This window comes from Arvicola amphibius, chromosome 6 (assembly GCF_903992535.2).
Source record: "Arvicola amphibius chromosome 6, mArvAmp1.2, whole genome shotgun sequence".
NCBI lineage: Eukaryota > Metazoa > Chordata > Mammalia > Rodentia > Cricetidae > Arvicola > Arvicola amphibius.
Genome location: NC_052052.2, coordinates 116,410,489 through 116,428,369, shown reverse-complemented (window position 1 = coordinate 116,428,369; position 17,881 = coordinate 116,410,489). Strand labels below are relative to the sequence as shown.

General features: G+C 35.9%; 1 protein-coding gene across 6 annotated transcripts in view; it reads right to left on the bottom strand.

Moving 5' to 3' along the window:
• The window catches only part of Lyst (lysosomal trafficking regulator), a 154,138-nt gene that overhangs the window by 84,176 nt on the left and 52,081 nt on the right, over positions 1 to 17,881 (bottom strand). For 5 of the 6 annotated variants that reach the window (XM_038335429.1, XM_038335432.1, XM_038335428.1 and 2 more), the window contains 8 exons: positions 16,604 to 16,713; positions 14,677 to 15,103; positions 12,736 to 12,880; positions 11,363 to 11,536; positions 7,766 to 7,926; positions 6,086 to 6,276; positions 3,747 to 3,992; positions 1,995 to 2,168 (listed from right to left, as the gene is read on the bottom strand). In XM_038335429.1, coding sequence (XP_038191357.1) covers positions 1,995 to 2,168; positions 3,747 to 3,992; positions 6,086 to 6,276; positions 7,766 to 7,926; positions 11,363 to 11,536; positions 12,736 to 12,880; positions 14,677 to 15,103; positions 16,604 to 16,713 — 1,628 coding nt within the window. The remainder of the gene's footprint in view (positions 1 to 1,994; positions 2,169 to 3,746; positions 3,993 to 6,085; positions 6,277 to 7,765; positions 7,927 to 11,362; positions 11,537 to 12,735; positions 12,881 to 14,676; positions 15,104 to 16,603; positions 16,714 to 17,881) is intronic. The other variant, XM_038335430.1, reaches the window with a different exon arrangement.

The following is a 17,881-nucleotide window of genomic DNA, read 5'->3' as shown; positions in this document are numbered from 1 at the left end:
GTCCCATGGAAATTCCCAAACAATCCAAGATGTTGCTAAGACAAAAGGCTGCTCTCTGTAAACCGACAGTGGTTCCCCACTGCCGAGGACAACACATACACAACTCATTAAACACAGAGAAGTTGAACTGGTGCATGGAGCCCTCACCCCTAAGTTCTATTCTCTTTAGCATGGGAAGGTACTCTGCAGGTTACCAAAAGAGAAACGTGGATACCAACACATGCACAAAACCTTTGACCTATAATCTCTCCTGCCTGCATAATATGCTAGGGTAATGGTGGCAGAGAACTTGTGGGAGTAGCCAAGCAATGTCTAATATCACCTAAGATACACTCCACGAGAAAGAACCCTCACCTGACACTGCTTGGGTAACCAAGAACCAGAGACTAGACAGCCCAGAGACCTAGGGTAAAACCAAACCTTACTGGTCTAAACTTAAAATAAAATAAAAATCAATAAAATTACTCCTAATAATATTCTGATATGCTCATAGATCAGTGCCTTATCCAGTCATCATTAAAGAAGCTTCCTCCAGCACCAGATGGGAAGAGATGCAGAGCCCCACAGTCAGACAGAGTATAAATTGGAGGTCTCCATCATCAAATCCCTCTTCTCAGAGGTGAGAGAATTCAAAGAAAGATGAAGCTGAAAGAGTTTAACAGCCAGAGAAAATGGAGGATCCCAAAGAACAAGGCCCTCTGAATCTGGCTTAGTTGATTCTAAGCAAGGTGCATATGAGCACTCACAAAGCTCACTGAAGCAGTAAGCACAGATGCTTACAAGGGTGTGCACCAGGTCCTCTGTATATATATCATATTTATTAGTTTAGTATTTTTATGGGACTTTTGACTGTGAGAACAAGAGGATCTCTGACTCTGTGTCTGCTCTTGGGAGTCTTCCTACTGTTGGGTTGCCATGTCCAACTATGATATGATAGTTTTTGCTTCATCTCATTTTATTTTATTTTGTAGTATTTGGTTGTCATCTTAGAAACCTGTTCTTTTCATATGAGACAGAAAGGGAGGATCTGGAAGGGAGGGGAGATGGGAAAGATCTGGGAGGAGCAGAGAGAGGGGACTATAATCAGGATACATTATATGAGAAAAGAGTCTATTTTCAACAAAAGAAAACAAATATGAAGAAGGAGAAGAAAAGAGCAAAAGGATATGAAATTGGGAGGAGATCTTATTGGGAAGGGGCCAAGGAGAGTTGGAGGTAAGAAGTGGGGAGAAGATATGATCAAAATATATTATGTACATGCATGAAATTCTCAAATAATAAATAAAATACTATATAACAAGAACTAACTGCCAGAGCTGGAAAAAATGGCTCAATTGATAAAGCATCTGCCTCACAACCATGAGTACTTGACTTCAACAACTCTTGTGAGAGTTAGATGTGGCATTGCACAACGGGAGCAGCACTAAGGCAGGGCAAAGATCAGGCGATTTAGCCAAGCTGAACTGATGAACTTCAGAATCATTGTAAGAGTCCTGCCTCAAAAAATAAAGGTGGAGAGCTAGAGGAAGACACCTGACATTAACCTCTGCCCTACGTGAACATGCACACACACCTGTTTGTGCGTTCATGTATGTGCACACACTAACAAGTACATACATATCATAAGCCCTCAAAAATGACAAATAACAACAAATCCTAACATTGCCTGATTGCAGTAGTGCATGTCTGGAAAAATGGACACGTGGGAGTGAGATTAACAACTACATTAGCCCACAGAACACAGGGGTTGGCTTGGAGTACACTTGTGGTCTATTAAGAGCTAAACTTCTTATAGTTTATTTTCCTTTCCAAAAGTCTTTAGAAAAAAGAAAAATAAAATATTATGGAAAGAATCAGAAGAGTACCTTGGTTTCAGTACATAAATATTAGTGAGTTTCCTTCATTTACTAGCAACATAAAATGCTTATGGGAGATTTTGACAAAAGGTGAGTCACTGTAAAGAAACAACAAGAACAAATTTTGTGAGGTCATACCTTCAAAATGTGAAAGCCAACAATACATTTCTGCTTGACCAACACTTGATGAATCATAGAAAGTCCATTACAGTTTTCCAGTTCATGTGCTCTCTGCTGGCTATACTTAACCAAAGATAATATAACCCGCAGTGCTAATGCTTGAGTTTCTTCACAGCCACTGAGTTCAACAACCTGAAAACAAAAAGTTGATGTTTTTCTCTTGATCTGTTAATAATAAAAATTTAATGTGTGTGATTATCTATAATAATGTCAAGCTATTTTTAATGCTTACACTATAACTAAGACTTACTTATTTATAAGTAAAACTGAAAGAAAATCATAAATCTCATTCTTTTTCATCTCTCAAAATAATAAAATGAACATAGGTAAAACTGACATAAAATCAGTAGCATCTTATACTTAGTAATCTGAAACAGGAACATAGAACTTGAGTTTCCATGATCAATCATGAAACAGGCTAAAAATGATTGCTAGGGGGAGGGCCATAAAGAAGCAAAGGATACAATGTACCAGTGAGAGCTCTTGTCTAACATAAAGACAAGGGAAAAAAAATAAAAGCCACATATTGTGCCTAGCACTACAGTTTAATTAATGTCTCTGATACCTCAGACGTTTAAGAACCAGGCATGAGAAACCATGTCTCGAAAATAAAAACAAAAAAGCCCAGTGCTGGTGGGGCACACCTTTAATCCCAGCACTTGGGAGGCAGAGGCAGGCAGATCTCTTTGAGTTCAACGCCAGCCTGGTCTGCAGAGTGAGTTCCAGGACAGCCAGGGCTACATGAAGAAAATCTGTCTCAAAAAACAAAACAAAACACAATCCAAAACACACACACACACACACACACACACACACACACACACACACACACAAAGAACCAAGCATGACTATCATGATAAAAGTAAAAAACAGGACTTAAGATTTCTACTGCATATATATTAGGATCTTAGATAAAGGAAGATCAAAGTTGCTTTAATTAAACAGGAACATAAATGTGAGGAAGTAGAAATTATAAAAATGAGGTTATTTGTGCCCACATTGTGCTTTTCAGCAATTCTTAAAATAGAAAGAATGAAATTATGAACTGCTCATTATCAGGAAAAATATTCTTCCTGCCTATAAGTAGCTAAAGAGAAAAGATAAATAAATGGTTTGTTTTAAAATGGAATCAAAGTTTTGTCTCTTTCTCTCTTTTCATCTTGAAAAAGAAGAAAACATGTTTTCGGGCTGCAAAGATGGCTCAACGGTTAAAAGACCTTCCTACTTTTCCAGAGGACCTGAATTTGGTTCCTAGCACCCATATCAGGTGACTCACGACTGCATGTACCTATAGCTCCAGGGGCTCCAGTGCTCTTCTCTGGCCTCTATCAGCTCTACACATATGTGTGAATACACATACATAAACACATACACATAGTGAAAAATTATTTTTAAAAAGAAAAATCTTTCACATTATTCAAATAGCATATATTTTCTTTCCAAAGACAATTTTAAATCACATATATTTAACATTTACTTGCTCCAACTATAATTGTAGATAATACAAAACTTCTAAAATCTTCATAAATTAAAATAAACCTTAATCATTCTTGGCAGAAAGCATGCTATCATCAGTAATGTGATTAATTTTTTGTCTTAAAGTTTTACATAGTGGAGTACAGCTGTTTTGGTATTCTGCAAGAAGCCCTTCAATTTATCAATAAAAGAGAGGGGCTTCTGTTCTGAGAAAGCTATAATTATGATTCTTACCCTAGCAAAGAGAAAAACAAATACACCAGCCCCACCAATCTCATGCAGAATGCCCTGGATAGTTTTACATTCCGTAGGCCGGAGGCTTTTGAGTTGAGAAGGTTCTAGCAAGATGCTCTGGGCTTCCTTTGAGCTGAAGGGTCTCTGGGAGAGCTGAGTTTTCACTTGACCCTTGAGTCGGATCACGGGCTCATAGATGGTGTACTGAGCAGGACAGTAAGCTGTATAAACAACTGACAGACTTTCCTAAAACACAAACATTTTCCTTCAGTGACAAATTTTAAAATGTTAGCTATCAACTAGTAAATAAGAATTTCAACATAAAAAGATGCTTAACTAATTTTAATTTTTAAAAAGATAGTCACCATACTAAACAAAGATGGACAGAGAAGCTTAGCTTCTTCCTACAACAGAAATGACAAGCTAATCAAGCTGTGACCAATAACATGAACTATAGCTAAGGATTTTAGCTTTGATACATTCAGAATAAATATGAGATTAAAATATAAAACACTAATTACAACTAAGGCTTCATCTCATTATTCAGAGAATGTTTTTATTAGTTCTATAATCAAACTCACATAGATAAGACCTTACATATTTAATACAGGGGAGCTAAGTCTTCTGCTACATTCAGCTTACTTTTAGCACTGTTTTAGCTCTTAGAAATGTGAGAACTCTGGGTTAACTTACCCCAAGTTTTTGTTTTGGATTTGCTCACAGATTGCCTTCTTAGTTAAAAGTATCTAGGGAGAGGAAAGGCTGTAGGAGTTAGAGGAGATGGAGGACACCATGAGAACATGGCCCACCAAATCAACTAAGCAGGCTCACGTTGGCTCACAGAAACTGAAACAGCAAGCACAGGGCCTACATGGGTCTGTACCATGTGCCCTGCATATGTATTATGGCTGTTAGCTTGGTGTTCTTGTGGGACTCCTAAGAGAGGGAGCAGTGAATCTCTGACTCTATGCCTGTTCCTCAGACTTTTTCCTCCTGTTGGATTGCCTTGTCCAGCCTCCATATGGGGGTATTCACCTTGTATTATTATATCTTATCTTATCCTGTCTGGCTATTGTCTCTTATAGGCTGCTCTTTTCAAAAGAGAAAACCGAGGAGCAGTGGATCTGCATAAGAAGGGAGGTAGAAGGTGGCTAGGAGGAGTAGATGGAGGAGAAACTGTAGTTGGGATATACTGTATGAGAGAAGAATCTATTTTTAATTTAAGAAAGTGTCTCTGAATAGATTTTTTTCTTCAGTGAGAACTAATTTTCACACTGTCAGCATAAGTAAACAAAATTAAGTCAAAATTTCAGTATTTCTCCTTAGAGATAGTAGTTTCAGTCAGTAAGGGTCCATGTCAAACTCCTCAGAGCTAGACCTCAAAGAAGTCACAGAGGATCCTGAGCTTTGGTCACTTACTAGAAGTCACAGAAGTTTAAGTAGTCTCATTAAGCATAGCACATATCTTACCCATACACAAGTTAAGCCAACTATAATCTGGTATATCTGACTGGTGCTATTAAAATCCCTGAACTATGTATTAGTAAGGCAAAATAAAAGAATAATGTGAAAAAGCAATAGAAAAAAATTAGCACTACTTTGAAGACAAAATTCCCTCTTTAAACTGATATTAAAGAATAGTTATCCAAAAAAAGAATAGTTATCTAAGTCCTGAATATATTCAATTATTTTTTATCTTGTGTCTCTTCACATGTACATGTTACAACATGCATACGGTTTTCCTTCTACCTTTACATGGGTTCCAGGGCTCCAGCCCAGGTCACCGAACTTGCACAATAAGCCTCTTTACTCACTGAACCATTTCTTGGTCCCCAAATACATGCAATTACAACTAATATTATAAGTGAGTCATTGTATTTATTTGTAAGTATGAAAAAGAATGGAATGTTTGGGTTTTTTAAAAAAAAAGTGTATGTCAGGCTAAAAGTGGTAAATTTTCAATATATTATACACATATTTCTTGAAAGATTATTAGGTATAAAATATAAAATAAACTAATCTAATATAATTGCTATATAAATATAATTCCAAGTAAATGAGAATATATATATATATATATATATATATATACACATATATATACACATGAAACAAGTTTAACAAGAGATTAAAGTATTTCACAATATTTTTAGGAAAAAACACATTCTAAGAACAAAATGGAAAACTTTATGAATCTAACTCAATGCTAATTACACATGCCAATGAACAGACCTACACAAACCTATAATATAAAATATAAAAGTTTATAAAACTAAATGCTAATGAACATACCCACACAAACATGCCACAATGTAAAAGTTTATAAAACTAAAACTTACAATTAAGAAACCAATATCCACATCTTTCTTGGTCATAAAGAGGTCTCTGATTTGTTCACATCTTAAAATTTCTTTATTAATGTATTTGGAGTAGTCAATCACTGGCTTCCCATATTTACATGGCATTATGGACGTGTAGTTGGGTCCACAAGCATATAGGTAAAAGGCCTCTTGTGATCCAATTTTAGCTCCTGGATAGCAGAAAAACAAAACTAGTTATTTAAACACTTCAAGTAGGGTTTTTTATATATAGCAAGAAAATGAGGTAGGAGCATGAGTATGCCTGTCTGCTGGATTCTTTCAGTTGTCCACTATATCTTAAAAAACTCATAAAGGATCAATTTCCAAATGAGTGGAAGGATAAACTAACCTATATCAACTATGTTCAAGAGGCATGGATGCATATAAACTGGGACGCTTTGGTAAAATTCCTATTTGTTCCTTAAGACAATAAACTGTAATTTAACCAAGCTTGGGTTTGTTTTGCCTTGTTAAATAAAAACTTGAAATTTTTTGATGAAAACTATTTCTTGGTATATTTCATTTTAAAATGATATTTGAATTGATGCTTTTATGTGCCAGGCTTAATAGTTTTTAAATGGTTTTCAGTGTTCTTGCATAAATTTGCTATTTGGACAGAATATACTAAAATCATAAATGAAAGAGGGACTGGAGAGGTGGCTCAGAAGTTAAGAGCACTGACTTCTGCAAAGAATGTCAGTTTACAACCTCCAGTGGCTCCAGCTACACCCCTGACTTCTGATCTCTGTGAGAACCTGGAGCATATGTGGTACACAGTCACAAAAGCTGGCAAAATAACCATACAGGAAATAAGTAAATCTTTAGAAGTCATAAATAAGAGACAACCATTCTAGGTTTACTAGTTATGACTTTGTACTTCCCAAGACTACAAAGTAATGTTCATTAAATTTATGAGATGATTCTACATCATCATGTTCTATCATTAAGGGAAGTCAGGGAAGGAACTCCACCAAGGAACTTGGAAGCAGAAACTGCAAAAGGGACCACACAAGAACGCTGCTTACTGGCTTGCTTGTCATGGCTTGCTCAGCCACCTTTCTTAAACAACCCAGGCATAACTGCCCAGGGGTGGCACAGCCTACAGTAAACTGGACCTTTTTGCAAAACCATCAATAAAGACAAAGCCAAACAGATTTAAACAGGCTAGCTGGATGGAAGCAACTCCTTAGTTGAGATTCTCCCTTCACCAGTGTCTGTAGTTTGTGTTTACAAAAATAAAACAAAACCAAAACAACAACAAGAAAAAGTACTGCGGTGTATGTCTGCAATCCCAGCACTCAGAAGACCCTGGAGGAATCTCAAATTTAAGGCTACACAGCTAGATGACATCTAAACGAAAAATACCGTGTATGAAACCCTCAAAGAATTAATAAAATATCAGTTACTCACCATAGAAAAATAAAATAAAAATTTATGGGATGAGGTTAGAAGCTACATCATTTCCACATCATACTGCAATTGTAAGAAAATGTTCAGCTATAAAATAAAAATATCCTGAAAGTGAATCTCAGAATTTTGGAAATACAATACTTATTAAACATTAGACAATGAGGAAAGAACAGGATTGCTGTAGGGTTAATTTATGTAGCACATGGTAATTTAAAGAAAAGTTTGGAAATACTTCATGGGAAAATATACCATTGAAGAGGAGCAAGTTTCCAAGGTCCCATTTTCCAGTTAATTGCAGGAATTCATCTTGAGATGTTAAGCAATGACCAATCATACAAAATGTTTTATTGCTGTCTGATGATAAGCTTGTTTTTCTTGGAAGCACAAAATCCAAGATGACATCAGTCTTCCTACATTAAAAAAAATAAGTTAATGATTTTTGGAAATACCATGAATGCTTAATGAGGGGACATTTCTGACCTTTTCTAGGCAATGGGAGAAAAAAGAGGGTAGCCTTCTGTCTCTGGGTCAGAGGTGTTGGTGGTGCACAGGCTGCAGGCAGCGCCTAGGAATCCTACATGTTGGCCAGAGAAAGAAAACACAACACTTGCTATAAACTGTCTTTGTCACATGACTCCTACATGTGTACCTTCCTATTCACAGAAACAAAGTAATCATCTTCCCTTAATTTGTCAAAAACTCTCTTGCCATGGCAGTAACTCCTAACATTTCATATCCTCCATGAGGTGTTGGAATCACTGTATCTAACCTCTGAAATGCCAACAATTTTGTATTTGATTTTTAATGCTAAGGATTACAGAAATTTTGTTTGGTCTCCTCTTTTTCTTTAAAGGTTTGTCAGGAATTCTTACCTAAAACAGCCAAAAAAGGTAAAAGTAAGGCTTTCTCACAGAAACACAAAGACTGAAAGGACTTCATTGCCTGGAGAAACGGCCAAGTGTAAGTCCACTTGTATTTCAGGAAATCTCTAAATTCCATAGTAAGGTAATGAGGGTGCCCTGTTAAGGCAACACCTAAAATTTGGAAAATAGAGACTTAGCCTACACTGCTAACTTACCTTCAGAAATTAAACTTTTTATACATTTATTTTAAAACCTTAGTATCTGATCCATATTTAGTAAATAAATGCAACTATATTAATAGTAATATCTTTTAATTTTTAAAATTATATTTATGAATGTATATATGTGTGTGTGCGCGCGCGCGCGCATATGCACACTAAGGCGCACAGAGAGATTTGTAAGAGTTGATTCTCTCAATTGAGGTTCAGGAATCAAACTCAGGTTGTTAGGCTTGGTGGCAAATACCTTATCCTGCCAAGTCAGCTCACCAGCCCAAATAGGAAAATATGTTACATAAAATTAATTAAAGCAATTATTAGTATATTGGTATACGTAAGTAATTTATAATATATTAGCAATTATTAAAATATCTAATAAATTAATATAAACAATTAAATAATGTATAATTAATATATAATAATAAAGAAAAGAAATGAAACAATCTATGACTGTCTCATTTGTGGGTCAATAAATGGGCCAATAATTAAAACACTACTGCCACCTAGTGACATTATGATTTACTTTTCTTAGGTGTGCAAGAAAACCTATTGCAAGATGAACATAAAATAAACACAGTAAATATGAAGTGTATCTGTGCCATATACTTCTACTGCATTTGTGTGTCTTTGATGCTAAGAAGTTATTTTCCACTGTCATTATGTGGGGTTGTTTTTGTTATCTTTGTTTGTTCATTTCTCTAAGGTAGTCTCCCTCTGTAGTCTAGGCTGGCCTTGAACTCACAGTGCAAAGACTTAGTACAATGAGTGGCATTTTTTACTAGCTCAAGAAATGAGGAGGGTGTCTAAGAAGAAAGGGGCCCATCTCCAACTCTAATAGTTCTAAACCCAAAACATTGAGTTTCTGAAAAGATATTTACTAATTGGTTGTAGCTGCCATTCAGGGTTAGGCAGGTGTGAATATTATTTGGAAGATGGATAACAGCCTCAGTTATGTGTTTTTATGTATTTTCTTCAATGAACCAACAATACTGAACTTGGGTTTAACTTCCTGTAGCAGATACGATGGGTTATCCCAAAGCCATTTACTAGTCCTTCTTCCCCGTCCACCTCAGTGACTGAAAGCTGACGGCTCTGAACAGCCAGTGCTTGCAGCCTCCTACAGCAGTGCCACGCCTGACACACAGTAATTCCTTGATAAACACCTTAATTTGTACTAAGAATATATGTGACTTCTATGATCTAATCTATTTTGAATAATTTTTGAGAAGATAAGGAGATAATGTAGATAAAGCTCCTAGCAAAAGGCCTGTAATATAACAAGCATATAACACATAACAGACTTCTATTATAAAAAAAAAAACCTATATTTATCAGCTTGGCACTCACACCTGCCAAGCTTTTCCACCTTGTCTACCCACTTTTCTTTCTCATGACTCAACTGAGACTCTTTCAGTCACTTCAATGCTCTCCCATGATAAACTAGTTTTAAATTCTGCATCTTTCTACATGCTACTTCACTTAATTCTTTCAAATCCAAGGCACCTTATAATTTATGCTGGTTAGCTTTGTCAGCTTGGCATAGTCACCCAGGAAGGAGGAATCTCAATTGAGGAATTGCCTCTATCAGACAGACTGTGGGCATGTATGTGGGACATTTTTTGATTGTTGATTGATGGAGGACCTACACTGTGGTATGTGATATCCCGAGGCAGGTAGTCCTCCGCTATTTATGAAAGATAACTGAGCAAGCCAGAGGCTAGCATGGGAGTAAACAGAATTCCTCTGTGTTCTCTACTTCAGCTTCTGCCTCTGGATTTTTGCCTTGCACTGCTGCCCTGACTTTCCTTAATGATGAACTGTTATCTGTATCCAAATAAATCCTTTTCTCCCTGAGAGTGAAAGCAAATCAGGACAGAGTTCATTCAGGGTTAATTTTTACATTAAGATCATCTACAAAATGTTTATTAACTGGGTTGTGAAGTCTGTGTGGTAAAAGTCATGCAGTATTGTACCCGAATCTGCTACCTTACATAGTTCTAGGACCTATCTAAGTCTATTACCAGATATAATGCTTTATATTCTTCTCTAGCCATTTTAATTTCTTTCAATCCCAATTTAATTTAGGTATAAGCCTTCTTATTCAATTAATTTAAAGAATTCCTTATATATTCATCCTTGTAATATATGGGTTTGAGGGAGAATGCTAAATATCCTATAATTACTTACCTAGTATATATTGTTCATAAATATCTAATGCCCAGGTTTTGGGCTTGCTCCTCATACCTCAATATAGTAATCCATGATATTCACCAGAGGTCGGTCCCAGGCATCCCACAGATACCAAAGTTGAAAATCCTTTATAGGCAATGCCATATTTGCATATAACCTACATATAATTTCTTATATATATTAAGCTATCTTTAAGTTACTTACAACACCTAAAATAAGTGCCTTATAAATAGTTGCTATATTTTATTGCTTAGAAAATAACCAGAAGGCAATACTGCACATGCTCATCATATATGCAATTCTCAAATATTTCCAGTCTGATGCTGGCTGAATCCTCAAGAGCAGAATTCATGGACAACTTCCAACATGGGATTTCTTATGGAAATATACCATAGTAAATCTTCTTCCATAGAAGATTTATTATGTTTTAAAGTAATAAACAGAAAAAATCCAATTTTGATATAAATTTCTTTTAGTACATATTAAATTTTACCTAGTCTGCAATGTTCCAGAAATGTTTCAGACTAAAGCTAAAATTGTAACTGAGAAGAATATTTTCTGAGAATGTTTAATACCTCTGTCCAGAGACCCATATGGAGATTTCCCCATGGACATTCTTTTTCCCTTGAGGATGCTGAAGATAGGTAAGTACCAAGTGCTGCCATTTGCTTGGAAAGAAAATGTTCTCCTGTGATTTGACTTGTGCTAGAGAAACAGCTTTCATGTCATCATTTGAATCTATGCACATACTGTAGGAAAAAAATCACAGGTCAAAAACATGAAAATTCTGATCTTAATAGTTCTCATATACACTGCAACTGTAATTCTCAATATGTGAGATTAAAAGAACACTTCTATTTTACAATAAAGTGAGAAAGTCAGTAGGTCTTTGTTTTACATCATATCTGCTTCCTCAATTTATGAACTAAAATGGATTAGACTCATTGGCTGATGTTAATAACTTGGACAATTATTTCTAGAAATCGGTTTGTAAAATCATTTTATCCTTACATACATATTGTCTATTTTAAAAGTTATAATGTAATAATTGGTCAACAAAGAAATTAATATATACTGTAATAAATGTCTAAATATCAGAATATATTGGATGCTAACTCACTCTGCAGGATTACTAAAAGAATAAGGAGAAATGTATGTGGAAAAGCCTGGTAACATTTATAATATCTATAAAGCAAAATCTAAATAACATACTGGCTTTAAGTTTTACTTTTAGAAAGATAGACTAAACTGGTAAATTGCCCTGTGCTATTTGAGCTGACTGAGAAGCTGGCTCTGGAAGCAGGATAGACACCACACCCCATTTCAAACCCAAGTATGTTTGTCTCAAAATGTCATCTTGTCCAGGGACAGGTTGGCTCATTAGCCCTGTGATAGGGAAAAAGGGGAACAAGAAAACAGCACAAGAATAAAAGCATTGTGCACTTAAGGGCAAAAGGAGAATGAACTGTTCAAGCGAAAACAATGTGCCCTCGAGAACAGCTAAATGGAGAAACACTTTCCAACAGACGTTACTATCCATATTGAATGGCATAAAAATGGTTGTAGTAGTACAGGAAGCTAGAAGTTCATTTACAAAGAGAATCCTCTATCTGCATGCAAACCTCTCAACCAGGAATGCCAGCAAGACTGTTTTCAGCATGATCTCTGCAGTCATTTCTGCGAAATGCTTAGGCACCTGATTTGATAACGCTGCTATTGCCAATTGGACTACTCCAGTCACTCTGCTGGTTGCCATAAGCACTTGATTTGCCATGTTTGGCTCTCTGTCTGTTGGCAGATAGAATCTATGTGCTGTCTGATAATCATTCTAATTTGTCTTTTTTTTAAAGATCTTTAATAAGACTGTTCATATAAATATTATTTAATATTTTTTGCATAAATTATTTAAGTACATGACCATTTATTAAGAGTTGAGGATAATCAATACCGAAAGATAAAAGTGCCACTGTGGGGATCAGCCCACACTTGGATCATCAATGCTTTGGATCCCAATGAAATCAAATGAATACAGCCATCTTCTATGAGTCTGTCACCAGGATTGATGGATTCTGTACCTTCTGGTCTATCACCTTCTGTGAGAAAAAATATTAGAATCATCCATCAAATAGTTCATAAAAACTGTGTGGAAAGTGAAATTAAAAGAATACAATTCATGTTGGTTTCTTTGTAACAGGTTAGCTACCTCAAATGTCTAAACCTGTTTCAGACAATATTTCCAAAGGTTAAATGTTAATGTCAAGAGAACACAGCAGGTAAAAAATGTTTTAAAAATTATTAAATGATTTAAATTGCATGATCACTGAGGTCAATTATGGGTAGGGCTGCTGAAGAACTGTAATTAGCTACACTCTGCTCCAAGCTTCTGCTTTTTTGGTTTGGACCTCTATAATATGTGGAGGTCCAAAAATGTGATCCTATTTCCACCTTGACCAAACATCAGAGAGTTGGAACTTACCTCTGTTCCTTCAAGGTTATTCCGTTTCTACCTCAAACCAAGGTCCCAACTAGATTCAGATCAGAGAGTTCTGCTCTCCTCAAGGTTATTGTCAGCAGGTGTGGCTAATAGTCAGACCTTGTATTTCAGGAATAGAGAAGTTTCTACCTTAAACAAAAGTCTAAAGATCCAACTAAGGTTCCAGTTCCTTTAAAGAGGTAACATTGGATTTCACCCAGGGAGTGGTTTGCCTAGAGAATGTTTGGTCTAGGGTGTGAGTGTGACTTGTTTTGTCCTAGCAATAAAATATTTAACTATGAATGTACCCCACAACCTTCAATTGGTCTGTTCATTTCCTTGTATCATATTAAAACAGTTTTTTATCTAACTCCTACCTCTTGGGGTTAGGGTATTTTATGCAATTGGAAATTAAACATGGGCGATTTCAGTATTCATTGGAATTCCCTCCCAGTACTATTGTATGCTTTTCTGTTTTATTATTTTCATACGTGTCTTCATATTCTTTACTAATATTTCTAAATCTTCATGCCCCTACCCTGGCTGGTCTCCAACAATAATATTTCTGACCCTGGTCGAGGCAGCACACCATCAACACATGCTTTGCACTACCAAAATTTACTTGGTCCTTGTTAGAAAGGTATAATCTCTGATATAATAATCTTATTAAACTCTTTTTTAAAAAGTTGTGGAGTTTGAATGGTCAGTATTTAGAATGGTGGGTAACCTTTGAATAAGAGTGCTAAGTGATGCCGAAACCCTGTCTCCAGCTAATGGAAATGTTTGTAGGCTTTGGGTTAGAGCTGGTTATTCTTCCCAATGCCATCTTACCACTTAAATCTTCAACTACCTGAGTATGTATGATGAGCTATTTGTTACTATGATGTGACTTTTTGTTAAACTAAACTAAGAAGTACTAAAACACACAGTGCATGTCTAACGGCTCAGATTTTAAAGAAAGGGGACATTAGATTATATAAATATGAGCCATCATTTTCAACAGATTAAAAAAAATACACAACTAGTTTCTAAGACTATTCCCTCTACCTGCCATATACCCTAAGAAACTGTTGCATGACTAAGAAAGAACAAAAACAAGACATAGTTTCAAAACAGTCAAACAGTAATTTTTCAATTATTGATGAACTCTGTCCTAAATCTGCAGAAGAACTATTGCATATAAATGTTCAGGAATAGGAACTAGGAAGGGGCCACTGAGGTAAGACACAGAATGAGAAGAACTTGAAATAAAAGTGGCTATAGGGTTTTATTTATTCCTTTTCTAGTATCTCAGAGTCCACACTATTATAATAATGGGACTGCTAACTTCAGCAGCAGTTGTAGCTACAGGGTATCCCTATATCTAATGCCTATTTGAAGAGTTTTAGTGTACAGATCAGACCCCTGCCATCATACCTGATCCTTCAAAACTGCTGTCTTGTAGAACTGATGGTTTGTTTCTTTTCTTTACCTTCTTTCCTCTTTCTGCAGCACTCTCCGATTCATGGACATACTCCACATTAAACCACAGAGAAACACTAAATCCTTCTGACAGGTGTGGCCAGCAGTTCTGCCCCAGCAATGGTAGGTGGATTGGGGCTATGTGCCAAGAGGACAGCAGCCGAGAGGGAAAACTCTCTCTGTCAGACTCTTTCTTGCCTCGGGAAAACCGTGCTCTTCTCAATAAGCCTAAGGCTTTACTGTTAAGAATCCCAGGAGACTTTTGTGGTGAGACACCATTGCTTAAACTAGGTGTATGCAGCAAAGGGAAGGTTAGATACTGTGAAGGGCTCATAGTAAAATCACTTTCAACAATTTTCCGAATACCAAGGAGAAGAATTTCCTAGAGAGAAAAAAAAGCAAGTAAAAGTTTACAATCTTGTAACCAGATCTCTAATAATCTCAAAATTCAGGTTATAAGTAAAAATACAAACATAACTGTATTAGTAGTCTTTTAATTTAAATAGCATATCTATCATATCTTCAAAATTCTAAAGTTTATTTAAGATAAGAATATAAAGATTTAATTATTATATAATTTATCTCTTGATTAATTTTGTTTAAATTTTGGTATTTTATAGAACAAATCTAATATTTATGAGTAGCTTTTAAGTATTATAAATGAAATACAATAATTATATCAGGAATTATTTCTATAAAACAGGGTTATTACTTTCTTATGGTATTTCAAAATTATTTTTAAGATTTATTAATGTGTGTGCGTGCGTGTGCATGTGAACATGCCTGCCTGTCTGAGCAGGTGCCTGAAAAGAATCCAGAAAATGGGATCAGATCCCTTGGAGCTGCCTGAAGTGGGTGCCAGTGTCTGAACTCTGGTCTCATGACTGAGCAGCAAGCACTCCAACTGCTGAGACATCTTTCTAGTCCCATAGCTCTAACATTTTTAAGTGAGGGATACAACCTTACACACTCTCAGATTCCTAAATGATCAACTACATAAAGCTGAATGCTCAGTTACTACTATCCAAGTTATTTCACTTTTTTTTTCCCCAGCCAAGGAAAATTTCTATCATTTGTTTTTGGGGAACAAAAGTAAAGTTTTAAGGTTTTTTGGTTTAAATGGAATACAAAAAAGGTAAGAGGTAGAATGTTGAAATGTACATTTAATTAAAAGAAGAGCAATGATGAAACGGCTAAATTAAACAGTATAAAAGATTAGCCTAGTGCAATGCCTTACTCACGCATAAAGTAATTTCTAATGTTGACCATGATGAGGGGAAGTGTGCTCAAGGCAAGCTCTAGGAATATTCCATCAACATACAGCCAGCCCTCAATGGCCCGCACTGGTGGCCACTGAGCTTCCATGTGGCCTTGAGACTACAGTGGGGAGGAGGCAGGCAGTGAAGTGGACAGGGCTCTGATCAACCTGCTTCACAGAGGGCAGTCTCCAAATTCTAGATTCATCTGCAGATTCTTCCAGTCAGGCTGCATTATAAAAACGAGTTTCCTAGCTAAGAGCCACTGAACTACACAGTAACGGGAAGGAAAATATTCAACTAAAAAGCAGATAATGATTCTTTAGAAAAAGAATAAATTCAGGATGATTGTTGTTATTCATACTTAAATTCTCTTTAGTAATTAAAATCACAGCATTTCCCAAGCACAAAGGTTGGAGCTGACGGAGGACTAAAGGTTACTGGTTAGTCCAAATTAAAATGAAATGGTTAAGATATATACAGATAATAAAACTGAATCTATCAAACATAAAACATGGAACTGGCTAAATAGTAGTTAAAATATTAAGAGTTTAGTGATTTACAAATTAGTAAAAATACATTCTATTAAAGAATTAGTGAAAATGTAAAAATTCTAGCATATTTACTGTACAAGGAGATTTTTCCAGAAATATCCTCAAAAGAAGGGTTAGCTCTTCTGAACATGTTCTTGAACTCATCAAAGATACCAAGAGATCCACCAATATACTCTGGCATGCTAAATTTTAAAAAGAGGAAAAAAATTAAAGCCAGTAACATTTAATTAAAAGAAGAGAGAAATAATTTTCATTGAAAGAAATAAACTATTCTCTAATGTGGAATGATTATAAATGATCTAGTTAGTAATCATAAATACTGCTAAGAAAATAGCAAGATAATTAGTGGCAAATGAACCAACACTAATAAAACAACAGATTGTTTAGATTATAACTATCACATATTACTTGAAAAATTAAATGACAGAAATAAAAAAATAGCAAAATTATATAAATATCACAAGCTATTTATTTTAATTATGTTCTTTATTCTACTAAAGAATTTAGCATAACAAAAGCAATGGTACACTAATTCATTAAAATTCTTTAAAGTAATAAGTATTCTTATAAATCATTTTATAGTGTTTCAAGTATATCTTTACATGTACGCCTCAGCCGCTCCTCACTCCAAAACAGAACATATAAATTATTCTCTCTACTTTAGACATGACAAAAACAATATTATGCAAAACCTAAGATGTATCTTAAAAGACTGGAGCTTAAGACTAGAAATCCTGTTTAAGTAACCTGTTTCATAAAGGCAATGAGCAGACAGAATAGTGGAAGAGGAAGCATTTCTGAGAGGACAGCTTGCAAGGAGACAAGAAACTGGCATGGACTTTACCCTTGGGTAATTAATGTAAGTCTATTAAAGGTTTTGAATAGAAAAGTAACAAAATCAAAGTATACTTAGGTTTTGCTGTTGTTGTTTTAGTTCGAAAACTGACAGGCTTCCCCTTGCCAGCCTCAGCGGGACAGCTGCCCCCACCCTGAACTGACCCAAAAACATCAGCATGAGAAAGCTGGCCCCAACCTTCCAAGGCCCTTGGAGGACTGGCACCCAAGCCTGCCCCTGCAAGAGAGCTGGCCCTGACCCTCGTCTGGTGGGGGAGGGGTGTCCCAGAGGCCCAGACTGACCAACTCAGCTACCACCCAAGCCCACATTCAGGGCTTTGAGTTGACTCATTCCAACTTCTACTCCATCTATGACCTGCTGGAGCACCTAAAGGGTCCTGTAGAAACATAACCCCAGGATCTCCAAGATTTATTTGGAGTAACAGTAGGCTATCCAAGAAGAATCTCAGTGAGGCTCCAGTACTGATGGTGAACCAGAGGCCAGAGGACTGGAAC